Source organism: Phascolarctos cinereus, unplaced genomic scaffold (genome assembly GCF_003287225.1).
Source record: "Phascolarctos cinereus isolate Bilbo 61053 unplaced genomic scaffold, phaCin_HiC Scaffold_8;HRSCAF=390, whole genome shotgun sequence".
NCBI lineage: Eukaryota > Metazoa > Chordata > Mammalia > Diprotodontia > Phascolarctidae > Phascolarctos > Phascolarctos cinereus.
The window spans coordinates 73,978,967-74,003,421 of record NW_027556291.1 but is presented as its reverse complement, the minus strand read 5'-3'; the positions used below and the strand labels follow the sequence as shown (position 1 = coordinate 74,003,421).

Below are 24,455 nucleotides of genomic sequence, written 5' to 3'. Positions count from 1 at the left end.
TTTATTGTTTCAAGTGTGTACTTTTAGGTTCCAGGGCCATGCTGAAAGAATAGAATTCAGATACTGAGAAATGAGCCTTTATTGATTAAGTCACCAGGAATTGATAAGATTACATAAATTTAGCAAGGCCTGGGCTCTGGGAATCTGCTCAGCTTCTTCCAGCCCTCAAAGGGATTTAATGAGAGAAACATCATAAACAGAGCCAAGGCTTGTGCTGTTGCAGGGCCTTATTCCCCACTTCTGGACAAGTTGCTCAATTCTTGGCCAGAACAAGGAAGAAGTTTCAGGGGGGAAAAAATCCTGTAAATAATTCCTGAGCACACCATTACAGGTTTAGCAGAGTTCTTATTTTAGCATTATTCGATAATGATCTAAGTGGTTGTCAAAGTGTCCCTTATCTTCAATACATAACCTCATTTCTCATGTGAATCTGTTAAACCAAGTAAGCTTTCCAGGAACCCAACATGAGAAAAAATCCTTCAACAATCAGCCTCATCTTGCTTCTAGAAAGGAGAAATATGGGCTAGACTTAGCCATAAAGTAGAAAATGTGAAATATGATGAATTCATTTGTAAAAGCAGCTATTTTCCTTAATTGTCTCATTAGAATAAGTAGCTCAATCTAGCAGTAATTTTACTGTTTGACCAAGTTTCTTTGGAAATGTCCCCTTCCCCAAAACAAGTCATTAAGCAGTTAAGTCATTCATGACTGTTTCCAAAGGTCTCTGAGTTGTCATGATGAAGAGCCCCTCCCCGGGGCATCACTTCAATAATTCGTGGCTTGTCAATGATCCTGGCAGTCTGGTTGCCTTTTTCCACAATGCCGATAATCCATGCTTGATGACCCTCTCCGTATTTTGGAGACTTGATTTCAGCACAGAAGCGGGCTGCTTGTTCTCGAGGCAGACAGATTAGCAGCCCCCCTGTGGGCAACATCACAAAACACCTCAGACACAGAAGACCTCTCTACTTAAAAGCCAAACAGTGTTTCAGCCTCACTTCTAACCTAAGCTCTTCTAAAGTACCATTTGACCTCAATGGCATATCTACAAGTATGTTTCTTGTACTGCCATCACCATGGCTCTTGTGCAGGTCTAGGCCCTTGAAGGGAAAAGGGCTTTTCCCACCATGGCTGCTGTATCCAGCCCTCTCTAGGGCTGCACCTGAAGATTCTTATTCAGATGCCATTTGGCTTCTGCCCGTGGGAGGCCATCACTGATGTCTAATTTGATGCCACAGAGGTAGCATAAGTGATAAAGCATCTGTCCTACTGGAACTGAGAATGTGAGCTTCAGTGCCTTGTACTCTGGGTTTTTAAATACTTTAGAGGCTCACAGGGGAGATAGGAAGGTTCTAAATTTAACTTTCTATTGGGGTGGGGGAAAATGGTATAGCGATACCTGATACTGATTAGCACGAAAGACAAGAGCTTTTATCACCCACCTGAGGTTTCTGCTGATGTTCCTTGGAGAAGCCCAAAACGTCCACTGGCCTTACTGACAGCTGCCATCTTGGCAATAATGGGCAGATTATGAATGACAAAGGACACTTCATTCCTCTGTTGTTTTGCAAGGTTCCAAGCGTGTCCCAGGATTCCAAAGCCAGTAATATCAGTGGCTGCATGGGCGTTAAATGTGTGCATTAATCCTGCAGCTGCAATAGAAGAGATTGTAATTTGGAGAAAAATGTTTGGAAATAGTTGTCATATAATTCACTTTACAACACTTTTAAATTTTAATTTCTCTGATACTTAAATCTGTATGACCCTGGGCAAGTCAAAACTTCCCTGGGCTGCTCTTTCATCCTCTGAAAAATGAAGGGCATGGATTAGATGGCTTCAGAGTTCCCTTACCACTGTACATCTATGATTCCCTCAGTAACAGCCATTTTCCTCTTTTGTCATCTTTGCTAATTTAGTGGGTGTAAATCAAGAAGCATTTATTTTATTAAGTGCTTACTTTGTGCAAGGCTTGAGATAAAAAGAAAGGAGCTCTAAGAGTTCCCAATCTAATAGAGGAAACAAGATCAACCATATAATAGGCCTGAGGGCCAAATCCCAATTTTAGGCCATTGCTGTAGTTTGCCACCCCTGATATAGAGGACTTGGGAAGTGATCTCAGGGGGAAGGGGAGAGAGACCTCTTGCAGAAGGAAGGATAGTATTCTAGGCATAGGGAACACAGTAAAAATGCAAAAAAATCACAAGATGGGAGTGTTTTGTTCAAGGATTAGCAAGGAGGCTATTGCCACTAAGTTGTAGAGAACAGAACAGTGTGAGAAAACTGTAGGAAGGTGCTGGGTTACAAAGGACTTTAAATGCCAAATAGGATTTTCTACTTGATCCTGGAGGTGGTAAGGAGCCATTGAAATTAACTAAGAGGTGGCCTTGTCAGAGCTGCACTTTGGGAAGATCACTTTGGTGGCTGAATGGAGTGGGGAGAGAGAAGACAGGCAGAGCCCTCAGCAGATATTGCCATAATTCAGGCAGGAGGAGTTGAGGGCCTGCACCAAGGGGGTGGTGGTATCAGGGAAAAAAGAAGGAGATATAATTGAGAGGTGGCAATCAATTGGATAAGAAAGTGAAGAATGGAGGACACTACCTAAGTTTCTAACATGGGAAGTTTAGAAGAGCAGACTTTAAAAGAGGACTTAAGGGGAGTTTTAGATATGTTGAATTAAGATGGCTGTGAGACATTCCAGTTGGACATCTAAGAGTGTGGAGGTCAGGAGAGAAGTTATAGCTGTAGTAGAGAATCAAATGCAAAGAGATAACTGAATCCATGGAAGCTGATGAGATCATGAAGGAAGAGAAGAGAGCCCAGGATAGCCTTGAGACATCAGCAAGTGTGACCAGGATGGTAAGCAAATGGATTTAGAAGAAGCAATCAGTTCCCAGGAGGAGACCAAGAGACAGCAATGTCACAAAAGGAGAGTCCAGGTGAAGTGTGATTGACAGTGTCAGAGATCAAGACAGATAAGAACTAAAAGGCCATTAGATCTGTCAGTTAAAAAGTAACTTTGGAGATAGTAATTTCAAGTTGAATGAAGTTAGAAGCCAAACTTTGGAGAGTTAAGATAGAGGAAAGGAAGTTGAGGCACCTATTTTAGACTTCTCAAGGAGTTTTGCCATGAAAGAGGAGAGAGATGGGACAATTCTGAGGATGGGGGAGGCATAAGCATGTTTGCAGACAGCAGGAAACAACTGCTGGATGACAGGTTGAAGATTAATGGAAGAAGGGATGATACATGTAGAACAGAAGAAGAGGGAGCCCTTGGGTCAATTTTTCCTGAAGTGTGAGAAAAAGTCCTCACCTGAGAAGGTGAGAGACAAGGGTGACAAGGGAGGTTTGAGGCGGGATGAAAAGATTTGGAAAAGCTGCTGTGATGAATGGGAGTGAGTTAGATTGCCTTGCAGCAGTGAGGATACAGTTCCATGTAACAAATTTGTAGTGGACAAAGCATGGTTCTATGATTTTTTTCCAGCTTTTCAGCAGCATTTGAATAGTATGGAAGGCAACAGATGGTGGATGGGGCATGGTAGCACCAAATCCTTAATAGGATAATGGGACAGAGGCAGAGTCAAGATGGCAGAGGAAGCAACTGATCCAAGCTTGCCATCCCTTCACAATGATTTAGAAACACAACAGTCCAAATTGTGATGGGCAAAGCCAAGAAAAATTCATTTTTCCAGTGCAGGACAACTTACGGAGAAAGATCTATAGACACTGGGTATGGGACCTGGCCAGGAATGTGTGTAGTGGCTGTGAAGAACATTCCAGCACCCAGGGATGGAAAGAAGGCTGAGTAAGGCACCAGGGAAGACAGTACCAAGGGAGAAAGGGAGACCTGAATGAGTGCTAAGGGTGCCATCTGGCAGCTATGTTACCCACTACCCAGTTCTGGGTCCCACATCCAAGGAAAGAAGAGCAGTCACAAGAAGCATGGATGCTAGCTGTGTATTGAACAAAAAAATCAAGTTCCAGAAATGTAGCCGTGTGCCCACAAGCAGAGCAGGAATTTTTAAAAATAGCCTTTAGTCCAGCATTTAGTCACAACACACTCCAGTGGAATAACCAGGGTTAGAATCTCAGACCAAAAGGGACCTAGCAGTTCAGTTTCTCTGAACCTGCAGAACCTCCTAGTGAGTTGATAATGACTGAGTCCAGTAGCTGTCTCCTAAAATTCAGCCACTCACAAGCCAACAGACCAAACTTGGGTCTCTAAACAGGAGGGCAGTGAATAAGCCTCTCCCTGGATCACATCATTTTGGGAGCATTGATAACTTGCAGGCTCCTAGACAGATACGAAAGAGTAGAAGGTCGTAAAAGGACAGAAGCCTAGATCAGACATCTCCCCCCAAATGAGCAGAGCTCAGCATTAACATAAAGTCCAAAGTCTTCATGGAGTCCTCATTCTCCTTGACCTCTCTGCAGCCTGACACTGCTGATCACTCTCCTCTTCCTTGATAAGGTCTTCTGTCTAGATTTTTGGGACACTCCTCTATCTTGCTTCTCCTCCTTCTGTCTCCTATACTGGATCCTCCTCCAGATCATGCCCTCAGGTTCTGTCCTGGGCCCTCTTTTCTTCTATCCCTCTAGAGTACTTCACTTGGTGATCTCATCAGTTCCCATGGACTGAATGACCCTCTTTATGCTGATGATCTCTGTCCCCAACACTCTGCTGACCTCCAATCTCACATCTCCAACTGCCTCTCAGACATCTTGAACTGGATGTCTAGTAGATACCCGAAACTCTTGTGTCCAAAACAGAACTATTATCTTCTCCTCTAAACCCTCCCCCCCCACCTTTCCTATTACTAGAGAGGGTAGCACCATTCTCCCAGTCCTTCAGACTCATAACCTAGTATTCTTCACTCTCCCCCCCCAACATCCAAGCTGTTGCCAAAGCCTGCCCATCTCACCTCTGCAGCACCTCTCAAATATGTCCCCTTCTTTTCTCTGACATTGCCCCTACCCTGGTACAGGCTTATCTCATGCCTGCTTTGGGGGAGAGGAGGGTGTCTGTCTGCCTCAAGTCTCTCTCCACTCCATTCAGCCACTTAAGTGATTTTCCTAAATTGTAGGTATGATTATGTCAAACACGCCCCTGTGCCCCCCCCCCCCCAGCTTCCTATAGCCTCCAGGAGCCAATACAAAATCCTGTTAGGCATTTAAAGCCCTTCATAACCAACCCCCTCTCCTACTTTTCCAGTCTTATACTTTACTTCCTGATACATACCCTTTGATCCAGTGATATGGCCTCCTGGCTCTGGGCATTTTATTCTCTGGCTGTCCCCCATGCCTGAACACTCTTCCCTCCTGTGCTCTACCTACTGGATTCCTTAAGCCCCAACTAAAATTCCACCTTCTCCAAGAAGCCTTTCTCAACCCCTAGTAATTCCAGTGCCTTCTCTCTTTGAATTATCTCCTTTTTATCCTGTATACAGCCTGTTTTGTATATTTTTTTCATGTCGTCCCTCATTAGATTGTGAGCTCCTTGAGGGCAGGGATTGTCTTTTGCCTTTTTGTATCCCTAGTGTTTAGCACAGTACCTGGCATATATCAGGCACTTAATAAATGTTTACTGAATTAAAAAAAAATACATCTTACCCAAAAGGGAAGTAAAAGGGATAGGAGTTAAGGGAAAAGGGGGAGAATAAGAAGTGGAAGGCAGCAGTCAAAAGCAAAATGATTTTAAGTGGGAGGGGGAAATAAAAAGGAAAAGTATGAGAAAACAGGATGGAGGGAAACACAAGCAATCATATCTGTGAATGGGATGAATTCACCCATAAACAGAACAAAAAAAGAAACCAAACAAACCACAAATGAGCTAAGAAAAAAACCTCAGGATTAGATGGATTTGCAAGCAAATTCTACCAACCATTTAAAGAACAATTAATCTATACTATATAAACTTTTGAAAAAGCAGGCAGGGGGCAACTAGGTGGCGCAGTGGATAGAGTACCGGCCCTGGATTCAGGAGGACCTGAGTTCAAATGTGACCTCAGACACATAACACTTACTAGCTGTGTGACCCTGGGCAAGTCACTTAACCCCACTGTCTAGACAAAAACAAAAAAACAACCCCCCCCGCCAAAAAAAGTAGGCAAAAGAATCCCACCAAATTCCTTCTATGACACAAACATACCAGGGAGAGTCAAAATAATAATGATGATTATATAGCACATACTATGTGCCAGGCACTGTGCTAAGTAAGCACTTTACAAGTATTATCTCATTTGATTCTCAGGACAACCCTACCAGGCAGGTGCTTTTATTGTCCTCATTTTACAGATAAGGAAACTGAGGCAAGCAGCAGTTAAGAGACTTGCCCAGGGTCATATAGCCAGTAAGTGTCTGAGGCCACATTTGAACTCAGGTCTTTCCTGACTCCAGGCCCAGTGCTCTATCCCTTCATTGTGCCATCTAGCTGTCTCCTCAAAACAGAGAAAGAACACTATATACCAAATGTCCTAATGAATATTAATGTATGCATTTTAAATAAAATATTGAGATTTGAGCAATATCATATGAAAAAATGCTTAAATCGCTATTAGAATAATACAAATTAAAACAACTCTGAGGTACCTTTTCATATCTTTTATTCACTTACTAAGAAACAGCTTTGCAATTTAATATTAATGTGCTATTTGTCATTTTGGAAGAACTTCCCTCCCATTTCCCCCACTCCCTCACCCCACTGCCCTATGGGTTATCTGTGAGGTACTGCCTTACACTCATTGCATTGGTTAAGCTGATAGAGGAGGAGCTGTGGGAAAACAGGTACACCAACACACTGAAGCTGTGAACTGGTCCAACCACTCTGAAAAACAATTTGGAACTATGCTCAAAGGGTTACTAACAACACTGGTATTAGGTTTTGGCCCAACAATACTGGTATTAGGTTTTGCCCCCAAGTGAACAAAGAAAGAGGGAAGGCAGCTAGGTGGCTCAGTGGATAAAGCACTGGCCTTGGGGTCAGGAGGACCGGAGTTCAAATCCGACCTCAGACTATACATAAATAAATATATATACGTGTGTGTGTGTGTGTGTGTATGTATATGTATGTATATATAACACTCACTAGCTGGGTGACTCTAGGCAAGTCACTTAACCCTAACTGCCTCACCCCCCCCCCAAAAAAAAACAAAGAGGGAAAGGACCCCTATGTACAAAAACATTTATAGCAGTTCTTTTTCTGGTGGCAAAGAACTAGAAACCATGGGGATGGCCATCAACTGGAAAATAGCTGAACGTGATACAATATTACTCTGCTATGAGAAATGATGAAAAGGATGGTTTCAGGAAAACCTGGGAAGATTTACATTTTAACTGATGCAGAGTGAAGTGAATAGGATCAAGAGAACCATTTACACAATAACAATATTGTACAAACAATGAAGTTTGAGTCTTTGGAACTCCGATCAACACAGTAACCAACCACAATTCTGAAGGCTTTATGATGAAACATACTATCTACCACCTGAATGAGAAGTGATACAGATTGAAGCATATTTTCTTTACCTTTTTTTAGGGTAGGGGAAGGCAAGATTTGCATGATTATATACATTTGTAATGGGCAGTTTTGTTTTTCTACCTTTTCAATGGTTGAGGGAGGAATAGATGGAAGAGAAAGGATTTGAAGCTGAAAATAAAATTAAGTTAAATTATTTAAAAAAAAATACAGATCAGGCTCAGATTCTTAAAATCTAGCCAATAGCTCAGTAATGTTCAGATTTCTTAAGAGTCTGGCCAATATGGTGGATGTTCTAATGAACCTTGTCTTTGCCTGAAAGAAGGCTTGGGTCTAATTCTTTCTGGCAGGACCTGCTTGCTGTAATTTTGGGGTCCCAGCACCCATAAACCTCAACATTTTGGTGGCCTGTGCTAACTGCCTAACCCCAAGTTCTTCTCCAGCCAAGACTGGAAGGTATGTAAGCTTCCAAACCCCCCTTCTTGCTCTGCAGTTGCACCAAGGCTTGGATGTGCTTTTCAGGTAGTCATGAGGCTGTCTTGCACTCAGCTTGATGCTCTCAGGGTCTAAGTCCCCTGGGTCGGTTTGAGGCCATGGATGTGGGTACGCCTTCTGAAGCACAGAGGACAAGGACACCCTATCGGGAAGCAAATGCCCAATTCTGTCAATTCTCTTGGCACTAGAGAATTGGAAAAACTGTAGTTGCTTTTTGGTTCCCTGAGGCTTATTTCCTTACCTCTAAACCCCTGAATCCTCCTTCATGGAGGTTACAGGGAAAAGTTAGAACAGCTAAAAATACCTTGGCAGATTCTGAAGGTTTGGAGATTGATCATTAAGGAGTTCTGAAACACCTCCTCACAACCCTAGTCACTCCCTTCCCTTGAGTCAAGAGGTTATCTGTTAACCCCTCTCATAGGAGAAGAGAGTTCACCCTTTCCCCCTCATCTTTGATTTTGCCCTCCCCCACCTGGGGAAAGGAAGGAGGGGGGAGGGGCAGCAGCTACAGCACGGCCTTGGGCTCTGGGGCAACCTTTGCCTGGAAGCATCACCCAGGTTCAGCACATCCTGCTCAAGGTAAAGAAGTCAGCCTCCAAACTTGGGTAAGCACGCTCTTTTAAAGTTGTTGTTATAATGGTTAAATGATGAGATGTTGATTCTCTGTGCAAAGTAATTTGGAAATGCATTTATAAAACTAAAGTCACCTGATAGGTAATGTTTGTTTCAAGTTTCAAATTGTTAAACTTTTTGAATCAGTTATGTCAAGCAACTTTTCATAATGTGGCTATTGTTGGTTATTGTTTTAATGTGTAAACTTGCCAAAAAGCTTGTTTGGTTTTGTCTTGCTGAGAATTTGCAAGTATATAAAAATAATCTCTAATGATTGGTTTTTTACACCAGGACAAATTTAAATTTGAGATGTAAATCCTGGAAAAGTTCTTCCTAAGCTGTGATTAGTGAAACTTGCTGTTTGAGGTAAAAGCTCATAGGATTTTATTTTGAGTTATCTGATGGATCATAATAATCCATCCAATAATCAATAATCTGCCATCTGAGAGAAATGCCACAAGCTACTCTTGTGGGAAGTCAGCATCGGGAAAAGCTGAGAAGACAATTTTAGCCTCAGTCTAAGATGAGATCCTCCTGGCTCAGTTTCCCCATTATGTTCCTTTGAAAAGGAATGCTACCAGGGGGCAGCTAGGTGGCACAGTGAATAAAGCTCTGGCCTTGGAGTCAGAAGGACGTGAGCTCAAATCCAGCCTCAGACACTTAACACTTACTAGCTGTGTGACCTTGGGCAAGTCACTTAACCTCGATCACCTCAACAAAAAGCAAAAAAAAAAAAAAAAAGGAATGCTACCCACCTGGCTATTCCTAGGTCTGGCTATGAGGTGGATTTGATACTGCATGGTTGGGAAACTGAGTTATCTGAATCTAAACAGAGCTAAGGATGTTTTATCCTGTCATTTGGGCCCTGCAATCTTTTCTGTCAGATTTGTGTCTTCCACACTATGGGGCATTCACCTACAGTTGGTAGCAAACAGCGAGTACCAACCAATGTCCCCCCATTCTTCCCTGCATGTAGTCTGTGCTCGATTCCAGTCAAGCTCCTCTTTGGGACCCCCTCGAGGCAGGGCCAGCTCTACACCCCTTGCCAGCAGGAAGCAGTTTCAGAAGCTGAGAACTTCACCCCTTACACCAAAAGAATTTGGGTCCCATTTGTGGGAGGAATGATGGGGTTGGGATCTGGACCCCAGAAAGGAAAAACCCTGGACTTTCCCACATTGTGAAATCTCTAGCGCTGGCCTGAGGCTATAATCCCATCAACTGGCCTTTCATTGTGGCTACATCTAGTCTCCCAATTCTGTAACTTAACCTAGCCTAGCCCTCCATTGTCTTACTTCCCTGTGGCCCCCCAGCTACTTCCCACTCTTAATCCTGGCTAGGCTCCATTCTCCCTTGGCCATGTGGTCCAGGTCCCAGGCGTTCTATTACCTCACAGTACCCACAGACTATTTAGCCACTCCTAGATCCCTCCCACAGTCAGTCTGTATATAAGGTCCATCTTGTCTCCATTAAGATGCTCAGATTCTTAAAATCTAGCCAATAGCTCAGTAATGTTCAGATTCCTTAAGAGTTTGGCCAATATGGCAGATGTTCTAATAAACCTTGTCTCTGGCTGGAAAAAAAAAACAGACCAAAAAAAGAAAAAAAGGCAAATATGTGATACAAAATAATTAAAACAAGAAATTTCACAAGTGGGGGTGAGATAATTGGACAAGGGACTTAAGAAGGAGATAGTATAGAACTGATCTAGTTCACTTAGAGGTCAAGAGGAGGGGAAGAGAGGCAAAATAGCTAGGCACAAATGACTGGGCACTGTACCTGGAGTCAGGAAGACCTGTGAGTTCAAATCTTGCATCAGATACTCACTAGCTGTGTGATTCTGAGTAAGTCACTAAACCTGTCTGCTTCAGTTTCTTCAAGTGTAAAATGGGGATAATAGTACCTGCTTAATAAATGCCTATTTCCTCTTCTCTGTCCAGGGATGATCACCTGTCAGAGAACTGAGGGTTTGAGGGATTAAAGGAAGAGGTAGAGGCAAAGAACAGGGTTAGTGGTTTTTACGGCAGAGGGAAAAATTATGATCACATAAAGGAATTTCAGAGTCCATGAACACAGAAGTGGAACACTTGTGGATGATTGCAAGGTCAAAGATATGACCACCTGTATAGCTGACGTGCTGGCACTAGGATCCTAGTTGCTCCCCATTGCCACTTCCAGGTTCTCTCCCTCTACTGCCATGAGAAGCAAGCAACATTCCAACTCCCCTACCCTGACCAGTGAATCAGGAGTTATGAGTGAAAAGCACAACCAGTGTTGGGAAGCATGGCCAGGGGGCTGGAAGAGATGGAAAAAGGAAAAGGTTTAAGATGACAGCTCAATTGTTACCCATGAAGCAGGCATTCCAGAGCACACAGTGGAAGGAGGGTAGATCTGGAATGGGATTTGGTGAGAGGTGGGGGTATCAGGATGAGGGGGATAGGGGAAATTTGTACAAGGACAGCCAGGAGATGCAGAATCACCGGGATAAGTAGGGTATGATGACATGAGGCATAACCCGTTTTAATTTGCATTTCTCTAATTAGTCATTTTGAGTCTCTTCCCACATTTCTTGTTTTGAAACCTTTTCATATCTTTTATTCACTCATTAAGGAACAGCCTTGCGATTCAATATTAATGTGCTATTTGTCATTTTGGAAGAACCTCCCTCCCATTTCCCCCACTCCCCCACCCTCCTACCCTATGAGTTATCTCCAGCAATGGAGATGATCTCATCAAAGTCCTAGAAATATCTTATGCCTGTTGCTCAAATGCCTGAGAGGCAGCTAGGTGGCACAATAGAGAATACTGGACTTGGAGTCAGGAGGTCCCGAGTTCAAATCCCACTGTGTGACCCTAGGCAAATCACTTCACCTCTCAATCTGCCTCAGTTTCCCCACTTATAAAATGGGGATTATAAGAGCACCTACCTCCCAGAATTGTGAAGATTAAATAAGACAACACTCTAAAGGACTCTGCAAACCATAAAGTTCTATATAAGTGCTAGCTAGTAGCTAGTAATAACAAAATCCTAGGAAAATGAACACTTTCCTTGGTTATAATGTATGTAAAGGCCTAGGTAAGTGTGAGTTATCATTATCACCCAAAAACCAGGCCTTCAATTTATAGTACAAGGTCAACAATGGACAAAGAACTGAAATGCTTTACTGGGAGTGAAACATTTAAGAGTAATGACTGCTTCCCAGCTTAAAAAAATCTGCAGCAAATATCACTGATTATTCTAATATCCAAAATATATGGGAAACTGACATAAATACAGAATACTGACAGCCATTCCCTAATAGACAAATGTTCAAGAGATACTGTTTCCCCCCAAAAAGAATTACAAAGTCTAAGTAACCATAAGAAAACACACTCCAAAATCCCTAAGCTGTGAAATGGGTAAAGATACCAAAAGATGGGAAGTTAATGTTGGAAGGGCTGTGGGAGGAATAAGCACTCTGATGCATCGCTGGGGGAACTGTGATGTGGTCCAGCTGTTTTGGATGTCAATTTGGAATTAAGCAAGACAGTGACAACTATCCGTACCCTCAGATCCAGCAATCCCACCATTATGCATATATTCCAAGAAGTCAAAGACAGAAATTCATGTCTAATATATACCAAAATATTCATACCAACACTTTTTGTGGTAGAAAAAAACTGAAAAACTTATGGTTTACGAATGTAGTAAGAAACAACGAATATGAATGATTTGGAGAAACATGGAAAGATCTGAGGTGTTGCACAGTAGAATAAACAGAACCAAGAAAATATAAACAATGACAATAATGTAAATGGAAAAAAAATCACTAAAATGAAACTCAAGTAATGACAAAACCATGTATATTTTGGAGAAGATAGTGAAATAAACATTCCCTTTTCCTCCATAACAGAAGCAGGGGACTGCTAGGACAGAATGGTGGATACTTAAATCATATGTGATCACTACTGAAAGTGTTTGCTTAACTGTTTTTCTCCCTCACAAGGGAAGTAAATCTGGTGCTATTGGTGGGGTGGAGAATGGGTTTGAAATTACTTATATAAACAAAAGGAATCAGTAAAATGGCTAACAAGACTTAGCATCTCTAATCAATACAATAACCACCACAATTCCAAAGGACTTATGATGAAACATGCTGCCCATCTCCAGAGAGAGCTGATGGACTTGGAGGGCAGACTGAAGCAGATTTTTCTTCCTTTCTCTTGTTCTACCATGCCCTGCCTGCCTCCACCCCACCCCAGTCCCCTCCCCTCCCCCCATGTGGACACCTGTTTTGAGTGACTATACATATCTGCAACAGGTTTTGTTTTTTTGCCTTTTCACTGAGTGGGGGATTGGGTAGGGGGAGGAAGGGAATTTGGAACTGGAAAAAAAATCAGCTAAAAAAAAAAAGAAAAAGCCAATATTACCTCAAATATAAGTCCTACAGGTACATGGCTATTAATAGTGTGAGGTAGCTTCTTCTTGGAAGAAACTATTCACTAGGCCTTGGAGAAGGAAAGAAGACAGGACTTAGTGAGTCAGAGCTTCTAGTCCAAGCTGTATCACTGATCTCAGACAAGTCACTTCCCTTCCCCAGGCCTTAGTTTCCCCAAATGGGATCTCTGTGGGTCTCATCTGTTTTCCTAGCTCTAAAAAGGTGAGTGAACTACATTTCGGAAGTGCTTTCCAGCTCTGAATTAGGATTCTGATGTGGAACAGCAGAAAAAGCATTAGAAGACCTGGATGAGTTCCAGTTCTAACACTCCTTAGCTGTGTGTGTGCTGGCCAATTTCATAGATGTTTCTAAGCCTGTTGCCTCATCTCTAAAACGGGGATGGTACTACTGAACAGTACCTTACAGGGCTCGAAGGAAAGTACTCCTTTGGAGATGTGAGATGTTACAGAATTCTAAGGACTCTTACCAGTTCTGTTCAGCATAGCCATGTTAAACATTGCTTCCTGATAGGCTAATTCGACGTCTTCTTTGGACACCACTAGCTTTATTTTATTCCATCTTTCTGGCTAGAAAAGAAAGATAATATCATCTCCAGACTGAAAGCATTTGATTTCCCCAATGCCATGAGCCACAATGGCTTTCTCTGCTTCCAATAATGAGGTCATTATTCTTAATGAGATCAATGTTCTTAATCATATAAGGCATATAGATGAGGCTAGGATCCAAGGAGCTGTTAGCTATCCAGACAGCAAGGCCTGAGGACCAAGAAGGCCTAAGCATATTACACAGGAAGCTTCTCAGATGCCAACTCCAATTCCACGAGTAGTTTCAGTGTGTTGGTCCAAAGGTCCAAAATCATAAGTTTTCTATTATGCCTGTTTTCTCTCCATTTGTGCCAATGATTAAGAACTAACGATAGTTTGTCCTCATTTTAAGTGAGGGTAGGAGCAGAGCAAGATGTTAACTGCCTGTGCCAACTGCTACAGTGGCAATGGTTCTGGCTCATCACTTACATGAGTATACCTTGCTTCTGTTCTTCTCAGGATGAACAGATCAAATTCATTGGTAGGAAGGCTGGGGTCCCAGAGGCACTATCTTTTTTTAGGGGTAGGGATACTAGAACAGTCCAATGACAAAGCCAGAAATCTTGGGCCAAAGTCCGAGTGGAGTTTTTTCACCTGTCCTTTTGTTTACCGTCAAGTTAGCAGGCCTCTTCCAACGTGGGGGTTTCTTAGTGGCATTGCCATAAATTGAGAAAAGCCAATAAGCTAGAAGATGCTGAATCCCTGGCTCTGGTTTCATCTCCATTGCCTTTGATTCTTTCTCTGTGAAGTTGTGGGCCATAAGCCTTTAGTAAATGACATGGCCATGGGAACAAAGCCAGTCACAGCACACTTCCTAGAAGTTTAGAGACCGTTTAGTGGGAGTAACAAGAAGCTTCACAAAGTCTGATCACAAGCATCTGCTGAGTTAGCAGTTCCAAGGCTGGTGAATCCTTAGCAGGCCTGACTCTCTGACCGTAAGGGCAAAGGTGAGAATGGTTATGTTACATTAAAACATGGTGTGCTCCTTGAGGACAGGTCTGTTTTTGCCTTTTCTCTGTATTCCCCAGTCCTTAGCCCAGTGCCTGGCCCCATAGCAAATGTTTCCTAAAAGAAATCATGAAGTTTCTTGTTACTCCCACTAAAGTCTCTGAATTTCTAGGAAGAGTTCTGTGTCTGGCTTTGTTCCCATGGTTATGTCATTACTAAAGACTTATGGCTCACGACTCTACAGATGCCTTGCTTGATTTTGTACTTTTGTTCTCCTGGATGTTAATACAATAGCTCATTGTCAATGAGGCCAGCTTGGGTTCCCCATACTTACATTATCTAGCCACTGGTGGGCATTGACAGCGACCTGGGTTCCTAATGGTTTGGTCAAAACAAGCACATCCCCAGGAACTGCATTGTCTGGCCTGAAAAAGAAAGCATTTTTGTTTGCTTACAGAATACATCTTTGTTCCAGGGATACTTGCAGTGGGTAGGCTAATGCAGTGCTTTGTATTGACATATCTAAGTGAACAAATGAATGGATTTTCAGGAATCTACAGAGTCCCTAGGTTAATTTCGTGGTCAAACTCTGCATACAAGTGCTGACACCTGGGCAGTGAGTGCCTGTGACTCCCCTTCCATCAGCAAAAAATGTACTAGGTGAGTTCCTTAGGGAGCAGAGGGGATACAACATGGGCCATGAGTCCCTGACTATGCCTTGATAACTCAGAGCTTACTGCAATCTCTAGAGAAAGAAGAAAGCAGCTAAGCACCAAAAGGAAAAGGAGACAAGGGACCTGGAACCCCAGAAGGCTTAGATTCTTCATGCAAGGCTACTAAATACTGCCTGCTTGCCTTCTGCCTCTGGCAACAAAGTAGCCCAAAAGGCTCTAGCTTGCTCTTGTCAGTTCAATTCCAGTAATGATGAAAAAGTCCAAGGAGGATCCATGAGCGTGACTCTGGAAAAGTAGCCCTTATGCCAAAGTCTGCAGCTTATCCTGCCCCAGCCAGTGGTGCACAGGCTAGAAATGGCAAAATAATAGCTAACATTTATATAGTGCCTACTATGTGTCAGGCACCATGCTAAGTAATTTCTATCTCATTTGATCTTCACAATAAACCTGAGAGGTAGGTGCTGTTATTATCTCCATTTTACAAATGAAGAAACAGAGGTGAGTCACACAGTTAGTAAGTATCTTAGGCCAGATTTGAACTCATATCTTCTTGACTCTAGGCCTGAGCTCTGCAGCTCTGCGTACAATGGTGCCTGTTAGCTGCTCCCCAGAAGATTGAAAGCAATAATGTCTACAGAGGCAAAAGGGGCTTTGTCTATAAAGGGGTTTCCTGGTAACAACCCTGTGAGGTCAACATCTCTCAAGAACCTGAAGGTTTGTGAAGCTCTTTAAGGATAGGGTCGCACTGGATGCTCGCATTACCCCTGTGACACAGTTGCTACCATAATAATCTCCATTTTACAGATGAGGAAACTGAACCTGACAGAAGCTAAACAACTTGCTGAGGTAGAATCTGAATCCAGGCGTTCTTGATGCCAAGTCTAGCACTCTCCATGCTATCTTCTCACTGAAATAAAGCAAAAAAATAAGAGGAAGGCTCCATAGGCCTCAGAGGTCTTGGAGGTACTGTGAGAAAGCTAGGAAGATCAATTTCTGTTAAGAATTCATTTTCTTCTTTCTATTTAGGTGATTATCAATCTAGAAAGAAAATTAACACAAAATAGAACCTAAAAAATGAAGAGAGAGGGGTCCCGCTGAGCCTTCATCTCTAACTAAAACAAAGGAGTTGGGCTACAAAGTCCCTTTCAGCTTTCAATTCTATAATAAACAAACATTTCTGGTTTGGTAGCTCTCTGTACATCTACTCACATGATGAACTCATTAGGCTGACAGACCACAGTAGCAACACCTCCAATAATAATCCAAGGGTTTATCACAGTATGTCCCCCCGTCACTGAGGTTCCTCCTTCCTCAGCAGCATCCCGAAAACCTTTGACCATCAGGGGCATGATCTTTTCTCGTTCCTGGAAGAGAAGTCCATCAGGTTGACCCTCCCATATAGAATATCTTCTCCCTTTCCTCTTCCTAGCCAAAGCTGGTTCCACCTCAATGCCTCTTTTACAAAGCCTCAGGGATATTTCCCTCTGGTACATCCTAGGACTCATTAGACACTACTGCTGACAGCCTGGTGATAGCTGTCCTGGTATAATGAACTGTATTCTGTCTGTCTAACAGAGACAGAATCCATCTCATCTCCCCTTGTAGCACCAAGAGGTGCTGCAAGTAAGTAACCTTTCTCTCTTCTGTATGATTGTGTCTCTCCCCAGTTATAGCCTGGCACCTCCCACAAAGAAGGCATTTACCAAACAGCTGATGGCAGACTCTGCCATGGCCTTCCACAGACAGTGAACAATGGTAAAGCCCTAAGTTGATGGGCTGTAACAGGTAGTGGGGATAAAGGAAAAAGGGAAAAGCAAAGCCCTCAAGAAGCTTCCTTTCCATTGGCACCTCAGCGAATGTATAAAGTGTCACATTTAAAACAAAATAAAGGAATGGGGAGAGTTCTCAGGCACCTTCCTTGAGATTTTTGGCATGAGTACTTGGGTGGAACAGATCAACTGGGGGAGAGGGGTGGGGAAACCCAATTCAAGTTTACATTGTAGGAAAAAAAAATGTCTTTCACATTGAAAAATCATAGGAGTACAAACAGAGCTGGAAGAGACCTTGGAAATCAGAGGGTCCAACTCCCTCATTTTACATATAAAGAAACCGAGACCCAGCCATGTCAAGTGATTTATCCAGGGTCACCCAGCTAGTAAATTTCTCAGGTGAGATTCAAAGCCAAGTCTTTGCTATGAGGAGATAGCAAATTCAGAGCTCTGGTCACTGTATCACACAGCCTCCCCTGAATCATTACTATCCCTTGGCCAGTAGTAAAGTTTTAAAAAACGTGAACCTTATAAAACCAGTTTTACTTAAAGGGCTTCACTCTCCATTCAAAAAGCATTTGAGTCTTTTCTTAAAAGCAGTATGATCCTAACAGTTATAAAGGAAAATCAATTACTCAGTGAGTATATGAGCCCAAACTAGCGTATCCTTGTGGGTCTTAAAACAGCCAAGAACTGCTTGTTACTGACCCACGACCTTGGCCTCGCCCACTTCTTCAAAGTCTCCCTCTCCTCCCCCCCTTACCTCCTCGTTCATCTTTTGGCTGATGCTAAGGAGCATCAGCATGTTATCACAGTCAGTAATGCCCATGGCATAGAGGTCACTGAGCACGTTGGCACAGGCAATTCGTCCCTAGAAAAGGAAGCATACAACTAGTCAGCCAGGAGCCATGGCACATGACCTGTAGCTGATGAGCCCCATTACATAAGGTGACCTGTTAACAAAAAAAGTTCTCAATCCCAGGGCTAGACCTGTAAACGCCTGGCCCTTTATGGGGCAGTAATGGGCACAAAGAGCTAGAACAAACCTTAGGATATTGAGGCTGACCCCCTTGTTTTAAGAAAAAAAAGCCTAGGTCAGACAGTGGGCTGTTTACTCAAGTCTAGGCCCCAGGTCTCCCAATTACCAGGCTTGCATTGGTTTGTTTTGGTTTTTTTTCCCCCTCTCTACCACTCAGCTTGTGGGCCCAGAGTTGCAGGCAGGCAAGGGCTTGAAAAACAATTGTGCTGTACTGGTGGAGTTGTGACCTGGTCCAACCATTCTGGAGAACAACTTGGAACTAGGCCCAAAGGGCTACAAAACTGCATACCCTTTGGCTCAGCAATGCCACTGCTAGGTCTATATCCCAAAGAGATCAATGAAAAGGGAAAAGGACCTATATGTAAAAAAATACTTACAGCAGCTCTTTTTGTGAAGCTAAGAATTGGAAACTGAGAGGATGCCATCAATTGGGGAATGGCTAAACAAGCTGTTATTATGAATGTAATGGAATTCTATTATACTATAAAAAATGATGAAGAGGATGATTTCAGAAAAACCTGGGAAGACTTATATAAGCTGATGCAAAGTGAAGAGAGCAAAACAAGCAAAACTGTACACAGTAACAGTAGTATTGTAACAATGATCAACTGTCAAAGAATTAACCATTCTGATCAACACAATGATCCACAATGATTTCCCAAGGACTCATGATGAAAAAAAAAAAAGTAATCCACCTCAAGAGACAGTTGATGGACTCTGGGTGTAGACTGAAGCACTTTTTTTTCCTTTTATTTTTCTTGCTTTTCCTGCTGCCCCTTTCCCCTCTACACCCCACCCCCCACCCCCCATGGCTAATGTGGAAATGTTTTATATGACTTCACATGTATAATGAATGGGTATTGTACTACTTGCCTCCTCAATGGATAGAAGGGGGAAGGAGAGAATTTGGAACTCCATGCTACACTGAGGGCAACAGACTAATTGAACAGTACACAGGTAGGGGGCTTTGAGTTTCTGGCCTAAGACCATTTGTGGCCTAGCCAGTGTGGCTGCTAGAGACACTCCCCTTCAGGCTACCTGGTAGAAGTTTGTTTTCCCCTTCACACTTACCATCATATAAGGGTCTTCAACCAAAGGGTAAAAGAAGTCTGTGGTTTGCACAAGTGAGAGACCTCCTCTCAAGGGAATCACACAAGAATCCATTCCTATCCCTACATGAGGAAGAAGCAATTTCAATGCCAAGAGTTAAACCTTTCCCACTGGCTGCTGGCTATCCCAGGTCTAATCCAAATTTTCTGCATTCCCTTCTCAACTACATCCTGCTTGCTTCCAAGACTAAGATATTAGATCCTTCCCAGGCTCTTGCCCATTTTCCCTACTCCATAAACAGTTTTCAGAAATAAGTCCTTCCCAATGCCAAAGAAGCCTCTAGTATTGTGACAGTTGTTATGAATTCAGGGCAAAAGATCAATCTCTAGGATGAAGTTGGCCTCCCTCTTCCTGCCCCTCCCTCTCCATTTCCAGGCTGGATAAAGAAGGGCTGTGTGGCTAAGAGACATTTACTTTCTCTGTGCCAGAATGGGGGAGTGTAGCATAGCTGATAGCCTGAGGAGTCCAATGCCCCTTGCAGAGCTTAGGAAACAGAAGTTCCTTTAAACACAATGGGTGCTCCTTAAAGGTTTAGGTGGCAAAATTGGCTGTTCTAGGGATAGCTAGGTGGCGCAGTGGATAGAACACCGGCCCCAGAGTTGGGAAGACCTGAGTTCAAATCAAGTAACACTACCTGTGTGACTGTGGGCAAGTCACTTAACCCCAATTATCAAAACAAAAACAAACAAAAAGTTGGCTGTTCTGATTGGGTCATTTGCTTTCATAAGGGCCCTACCATATCTATAACTCAGGCAAATCAACTTAGAGGAAGATGTAGGAGGGCTTGATTTTTACAGATAGCTTGGGCAGTCTTGTTAACTACTTTCCCCATTAAAACAACCAAGTAAAATGTTAGGTTCCATCAGATTTCAAGTCTAGCCTAAGTGCAAGGACAAAAGGTAGAACTAAAGATTAGTTGTTGTCTCTTCCTCAGGGCCTAAATTTTCTGTATATAAAAGGCACTGAAATACTGAAATGAGAAATCTTGATTTTGCCTTTAAACAAGATGTACAAATTAAGACACAATTTAAAGAAACTGAAAAATGATGGGTACAGTGAGGTATCTCACTCCCTAAATTTGAATTGTTCTTAATTAATTCCTCTTAATTCCAGTGCCTTCCCTCTGTTAATTATTTCCTATTTATCCTGTATATAGTTTGCTTGTTATTCCTCCCATTAGATTGTGAGCTGGAGGGCATGGATATCTCCAGTGCTTAGCACAGTGCCTGGCACACAGTAGGTGCTTTGATATTGATAGATAACAAAAACTATTTTATTAGGATCACAGATTTTAGAGCTGGAAGGGAGCTTACAGATCATGTAGTCCATGTTATTTTAGAGAGGAGGAAACTGAGGCCCAGGGCTTATCAAAAACCATACAAGTAAGAAGTCTCCGAGGTAAGCTTTGAACCCTAATCCAGCATTCTCTGCACTGCACTGTACAGCACCTCTCCTGCTTTGTCTCTGGTTCTTGGACTAGAGTTAGCTTTACCAGGTAACAGTCCTTCCCACACCTCTTCAAAATGGGAGGAGGAGGGAAAAAAACCACTGGTTTCCTTTTCTACCTACCAGAGCTATTATTTCTTTTTTTTTTTAATGAGGCAATTGGGATTAAGTGACTTGCCCAGGGTCACACAGCTAGTAAGTATCAAGTGTCTAAGGCCAAATTTGAACTCAAGTCCTCCTGATGCCAACGCTGGTACTCTACCCACTGTGCCACCCAGCTGCCCCTATTACTGACATGAAGACTTAGGTTTACTCATTAACTTGACCTTTGTAGCATACCCCTGCCCCTTTCAATTTTCTGCAGTCTCGATTTTAAAGGGCTCCGAAAGGGCACTGGGCTCAGATTATGGGATTTATAGAAGGGTGGTATTTCAGAAATCATCTTGTTACCAGCCCTCTCATCTTTCAGTTGACGTGACTGGACCCTCTCGGTTAAGAGACTGGCCCAAGGTCATACAGAGTTAGAGGCAACACGCTTGACTGGTGTGTAACAGATGTAAGAGAAAAAGAGCCTCATTTACCTCTGGTGTTATTGCTGTTCAGTCAGGTCCAACTCTTTGTCACCCCATTTGAGGTTTTCCCTGCAAAGATACTGGAGTAATTTGCCATTTCCTTCTCTAGTTCATTTTACAGATGAGGAAATGGAGGCAAATTGGGTTAAGTGACTTGCCTAGAGTCACACAGCTACTAAGTGTCTGAGGCCAGTTTTGAATTCAGGTCCTCCTGACTCCAGGCCTGGTCTGGTCCACTGCACTCCTAGGCAGTACAGCTTGAACCTGACTTCAAATCCAGTGCTCTTTCTACTATACACCAGAAAGCTGAACTGAATAAGAATTCTAGCTTTGCTGCTTACTAGATATGGAGGCAAGTCACTTCCCCTCTCTGGGACTCAGTTTCCTGTAACTGTTTACTCAGTCAAATGATGGCTTAACCAATATGGTGTCTGAGCTGACATTCCACATACATCTGTACATCTAAAGGCCTTCCCAGCTAAAGGGCCAATTCCTTTCCCCAAAATGGAAGTGCTGGGGGGCAGCTAGGTGGTACAGTGGATAGAGTACTGGCCCAGGAGTCAGGAGGACCTGAGTTCTAATAACTGTCTGACCTTGGGCAAGTCACTTAACCCCAACTGCCCTCACCAAAAAAAAAAAAAAACCCCAAACAAAAACGGAAGTCCTGGGGGCAGCAGACTAGAATCCAGAGCTCAATCATCGCAAACATTCTCTTTTAAGAATTTAAGTCAGTAATGTGAAAATGTTTGATAGGAATGTATATGTAGAGCCTATATCAGATTGCATGCAGGGGGAGAAAATTTAAAACTCAAAAGCTTATGAAAGTGAATGTTGAAAACTAAAAATTAATTAACTCAAAAATAAATAAATAGGAATTTAAGTCAGTAAGGTACAGGGAAGAGAGTGCAGGAAGACCTGGGTTCAAATCCCAGGCTCTGCCACCTAGTCCCTGGGTAACTGTAGGTAACTTTTTTCTCCTCCCAGAGCCTCAGTTTCCCTCTGTCAAATGAGGGGGACTGGTCTCTATGACCTCAGAGCTGTAAATCTATTGAGCTCCAGAGCTTTGAACTAAACCAAGGATACCTTTTCTGAGTGCTCTGCCTCAAGCCCTCAGTACGACCCTGAACACTTCCAAGCCAGGCCTGGGAGGGGAGGCTTGCGGGAGTGCCAGAGGGCTCTCTTTATTTCCGGCTCCCCAACCTCTGGGTCCTGGCCCACCTCTTCTGGAGATGAAGCCTCCCCTCCCCTCCTCTCTCCCTCGCCCCCTCCTCCCACCTCTTTCCTCTCCTCTCTCCTGCCCCCCCCCATCTCTTCCAGCCTCTTCCTCCCGCCTCCCACCTCCTTCCTCTCCCCCTCCGCTCCCCGCCATGGTCCTCCTTACCCCCTTCCCCGTCCTCTCACACTGCCTGCACTCACACTCACCAAGGGCCCGGGGAGCCGGGCCGGAGCCGTCCGGCGCGGCCCCGTCCCCGCCATCACTACAGTCGGGCGCCGGAGCCACAAGGGGCCGCGCCAGTCCCGCCAGGAGCGTGAGCAGCGCCTCCTGCGGGACCTTGCAGCCTCAGCCCTTGAGCTCCGAAAAGCCCGTCAGGCGCCAGCTCGGGCTCAGCCCCAGCGCCTGAGGCTCAAAGGGCCGATAGGCGCCCGGGGAGCGCGCGCCCGCACCCTCGGCCGCCGGCAGTGACGGCAGCTGCGGCTGCACAGGCTCCGGCGGCGCGGGGGGAGGCACAGCCGCCATGGCGCCTGCTCAGTCCGGGGACCGTGGGTCTAGCCTCACGCCTCTCGCGAGGATACCGGGTCACCGGTGTCTGAAGAGAACCCCGAGGAGACCCAGGGCCCTGGCCGCATCCCGCCCCCTGACATCACAGCCCCACCCTACGTCATCCCGCCACCCCGGCGGAAACAGCTCATCCGGGACGGGATGTTGAAGGTGGCTCCCATGGAGCCTTGCCAGTTCGAGGTCAGTGAAGTTGGGACTCTCGGCCTCCAAGCATTTCAGTTTCCTCCGGGAGCAAATGAAGGGGTTGGGATGCTCAAGCTCCCCGAGGGCCCCTCCGGCTCCGGGACGAGTCGCGCTTCTACTCTCGCCTTCAATTACGTGTCCTCACAGTTCTCCCAGAAGCAGGCTCCTCCAGTCCCTAATTCTCCAGGAGCTCACAATGTAATGGGGCAGACAACACATAGGAAGGTTTCAGTTGTAAGTCAGTCCCATGGGCCCTAGGGTGCAATGGCCAAACAAATGGTAATACCTCTTCTTTAATGTTATTTCCACTGATAACATGCTGTCAGTTTTTGCGTGGAACCATTGGCCAGGACCAAGGACTTTGGTGACAAGTACTTTCCTTTTTGAGGCTTAAGTAGCTGTGGCTGCAGCTCCTTCAGGAGCAGTGACCAGGCTGCATCTCCACGGGGGCTGCTTCTCAGGATGATGGTTGAGGACACTGGGCTGGAAGCATGGCTATTCCCAAGGCTCTTCGGTTCAAGGTCTGGGTCTTGGACTGTGACATAAAAATATTCAGGGATTCATTGATAAATAACTTCTGCTGATCATACTTATCAACATGCAAAGCCATTTTAGTAACCAGTTTATTACATGCTCATAGCATGGTCCCATGGTACCCAAAAACCAGTGGATCCTGAATAGCATTTTCAGAAACCTTAGATAGTCTTTAATTACATTAGCAAGTTGAGTATAGTTGGAATTTTACAGGGGGCAAAGGAGAAGGTAAAGATTTGCACATCAAAGAAATAATAAAAGGGGAAGTTCTACATCAGATAAAATAATAAAAGGATCTGCAAATACTAGGGGATTTAACTGGAATTTGCAGACAGTAGGAACTAATTAGATAGCAACAAGGCTGTAATTGATGTCTCAGCTTCATTTTGGTGACTCTAGCTAGTTGATGTCTAAGCTAGCTGTCCTAATGAAATGATGGTCATAAAGCCAATACAGAAATATTCTCTTACCACAGTCTTGCTTTTGGTTATTGATTACATGACATGTGTATCTCAGCCGTATTCATGTACATCCTATCAAACTTCTCTCTGGATAAATTAAGTTTTTTGACAGATATAAGCATTGGGAAGCATTCAATATAACAGTAAAGCAAAAATAATACAATAGCAATCATTAGCATTTCCTTGATCCAGCCCATTATTGGGAACCAACCTTAAATGTTCCAGTCAGATATCCCTACATGTTTAAGCTTCTCCAGATTCTTCCCTAGCTCCCCAAAGCAATTCAAGTCCTGGGGAAATATTAAAGGTTTGATCAGACACATAGGGGCAACTTTTAATTC

General features: G+C 43.8%; 1 protein-coding gene across 3 annotated transcripts; it reads right to left on the bottom strand.

Moving 5' to 3' along the window:
* Positions 1-61: 61 nt before the first annotated feature.
* Positions 62-22,894, bottom strand: LOC110200336 (selenide, water dikinase 2). Of its 3 annotated transcripts, XM_020975608.2 has the most exons (8): positions 22,579-22,878; positions 19,100-19,200; positions 17,753-17,860; positions 16,430-16,584; positions 14,881-14,971; positions 13,481-13,580; positions 1,443-1,652; positions 62-922 (listed from the first exon to the last, which is right to left on the bottom strand). In XM_020975608.2, exons 2-8 carry the CDS (start codon positions 19,190-19,192, stop codon positions 699-701), a joined length of 981 nt encoding a protein of 326 aa, XP_020831267.1. In that variant the 5' UTR covers positions 19,193-19,200; positions 22,579-22,878; the 3' UTR covers positions 62-698. The 3 variants fall into 3 exon arrangements, with proteins under 3 accessions (XP_020831267.1, XP_020831268.1, XP_020831269.1); XM_020975609.2 differs by having other exon boundaries at positions 833-1,652; positions 22,579-22,894; XM_020975610.2 differs by lacking the exons at positions 62-922; positions 1,443-1,652 and adding an exon at positions 16,040-16,127 and having other exon boundaries at positions 13,490-13,580; positions 22,579-22,894.
* Between the last annotated feature and the right edge of the window lie 1,561 nt (positions 22,895-24,455).

Excerpts from the sequence above, each read along its gene's own strand:
- LOC110200336 (XM_020975608.2), bottom strand. The coding sequence starts at position 19,192 with ATGGATTCTTGTGTGATTCCCTTGAGAGGAGGTCTCTCACTTGTGCAA. Across the intron at positions 16,585-17,752 it reads GCCAAAAGATGAACGAGGAG|GAACGAGAAAAGATCATGCC; the intron begins GTAAGGGGGGGA and ends CTTCTCTTCCAG. Across the intron at positions 13,581-14,880 it reads CCCACCAGTGGCTAGATAAT|CCAGAAAGATGGAATAAAAT; the intron begins GTAAGTATGGGG and ends TTTCTTTTCTAG.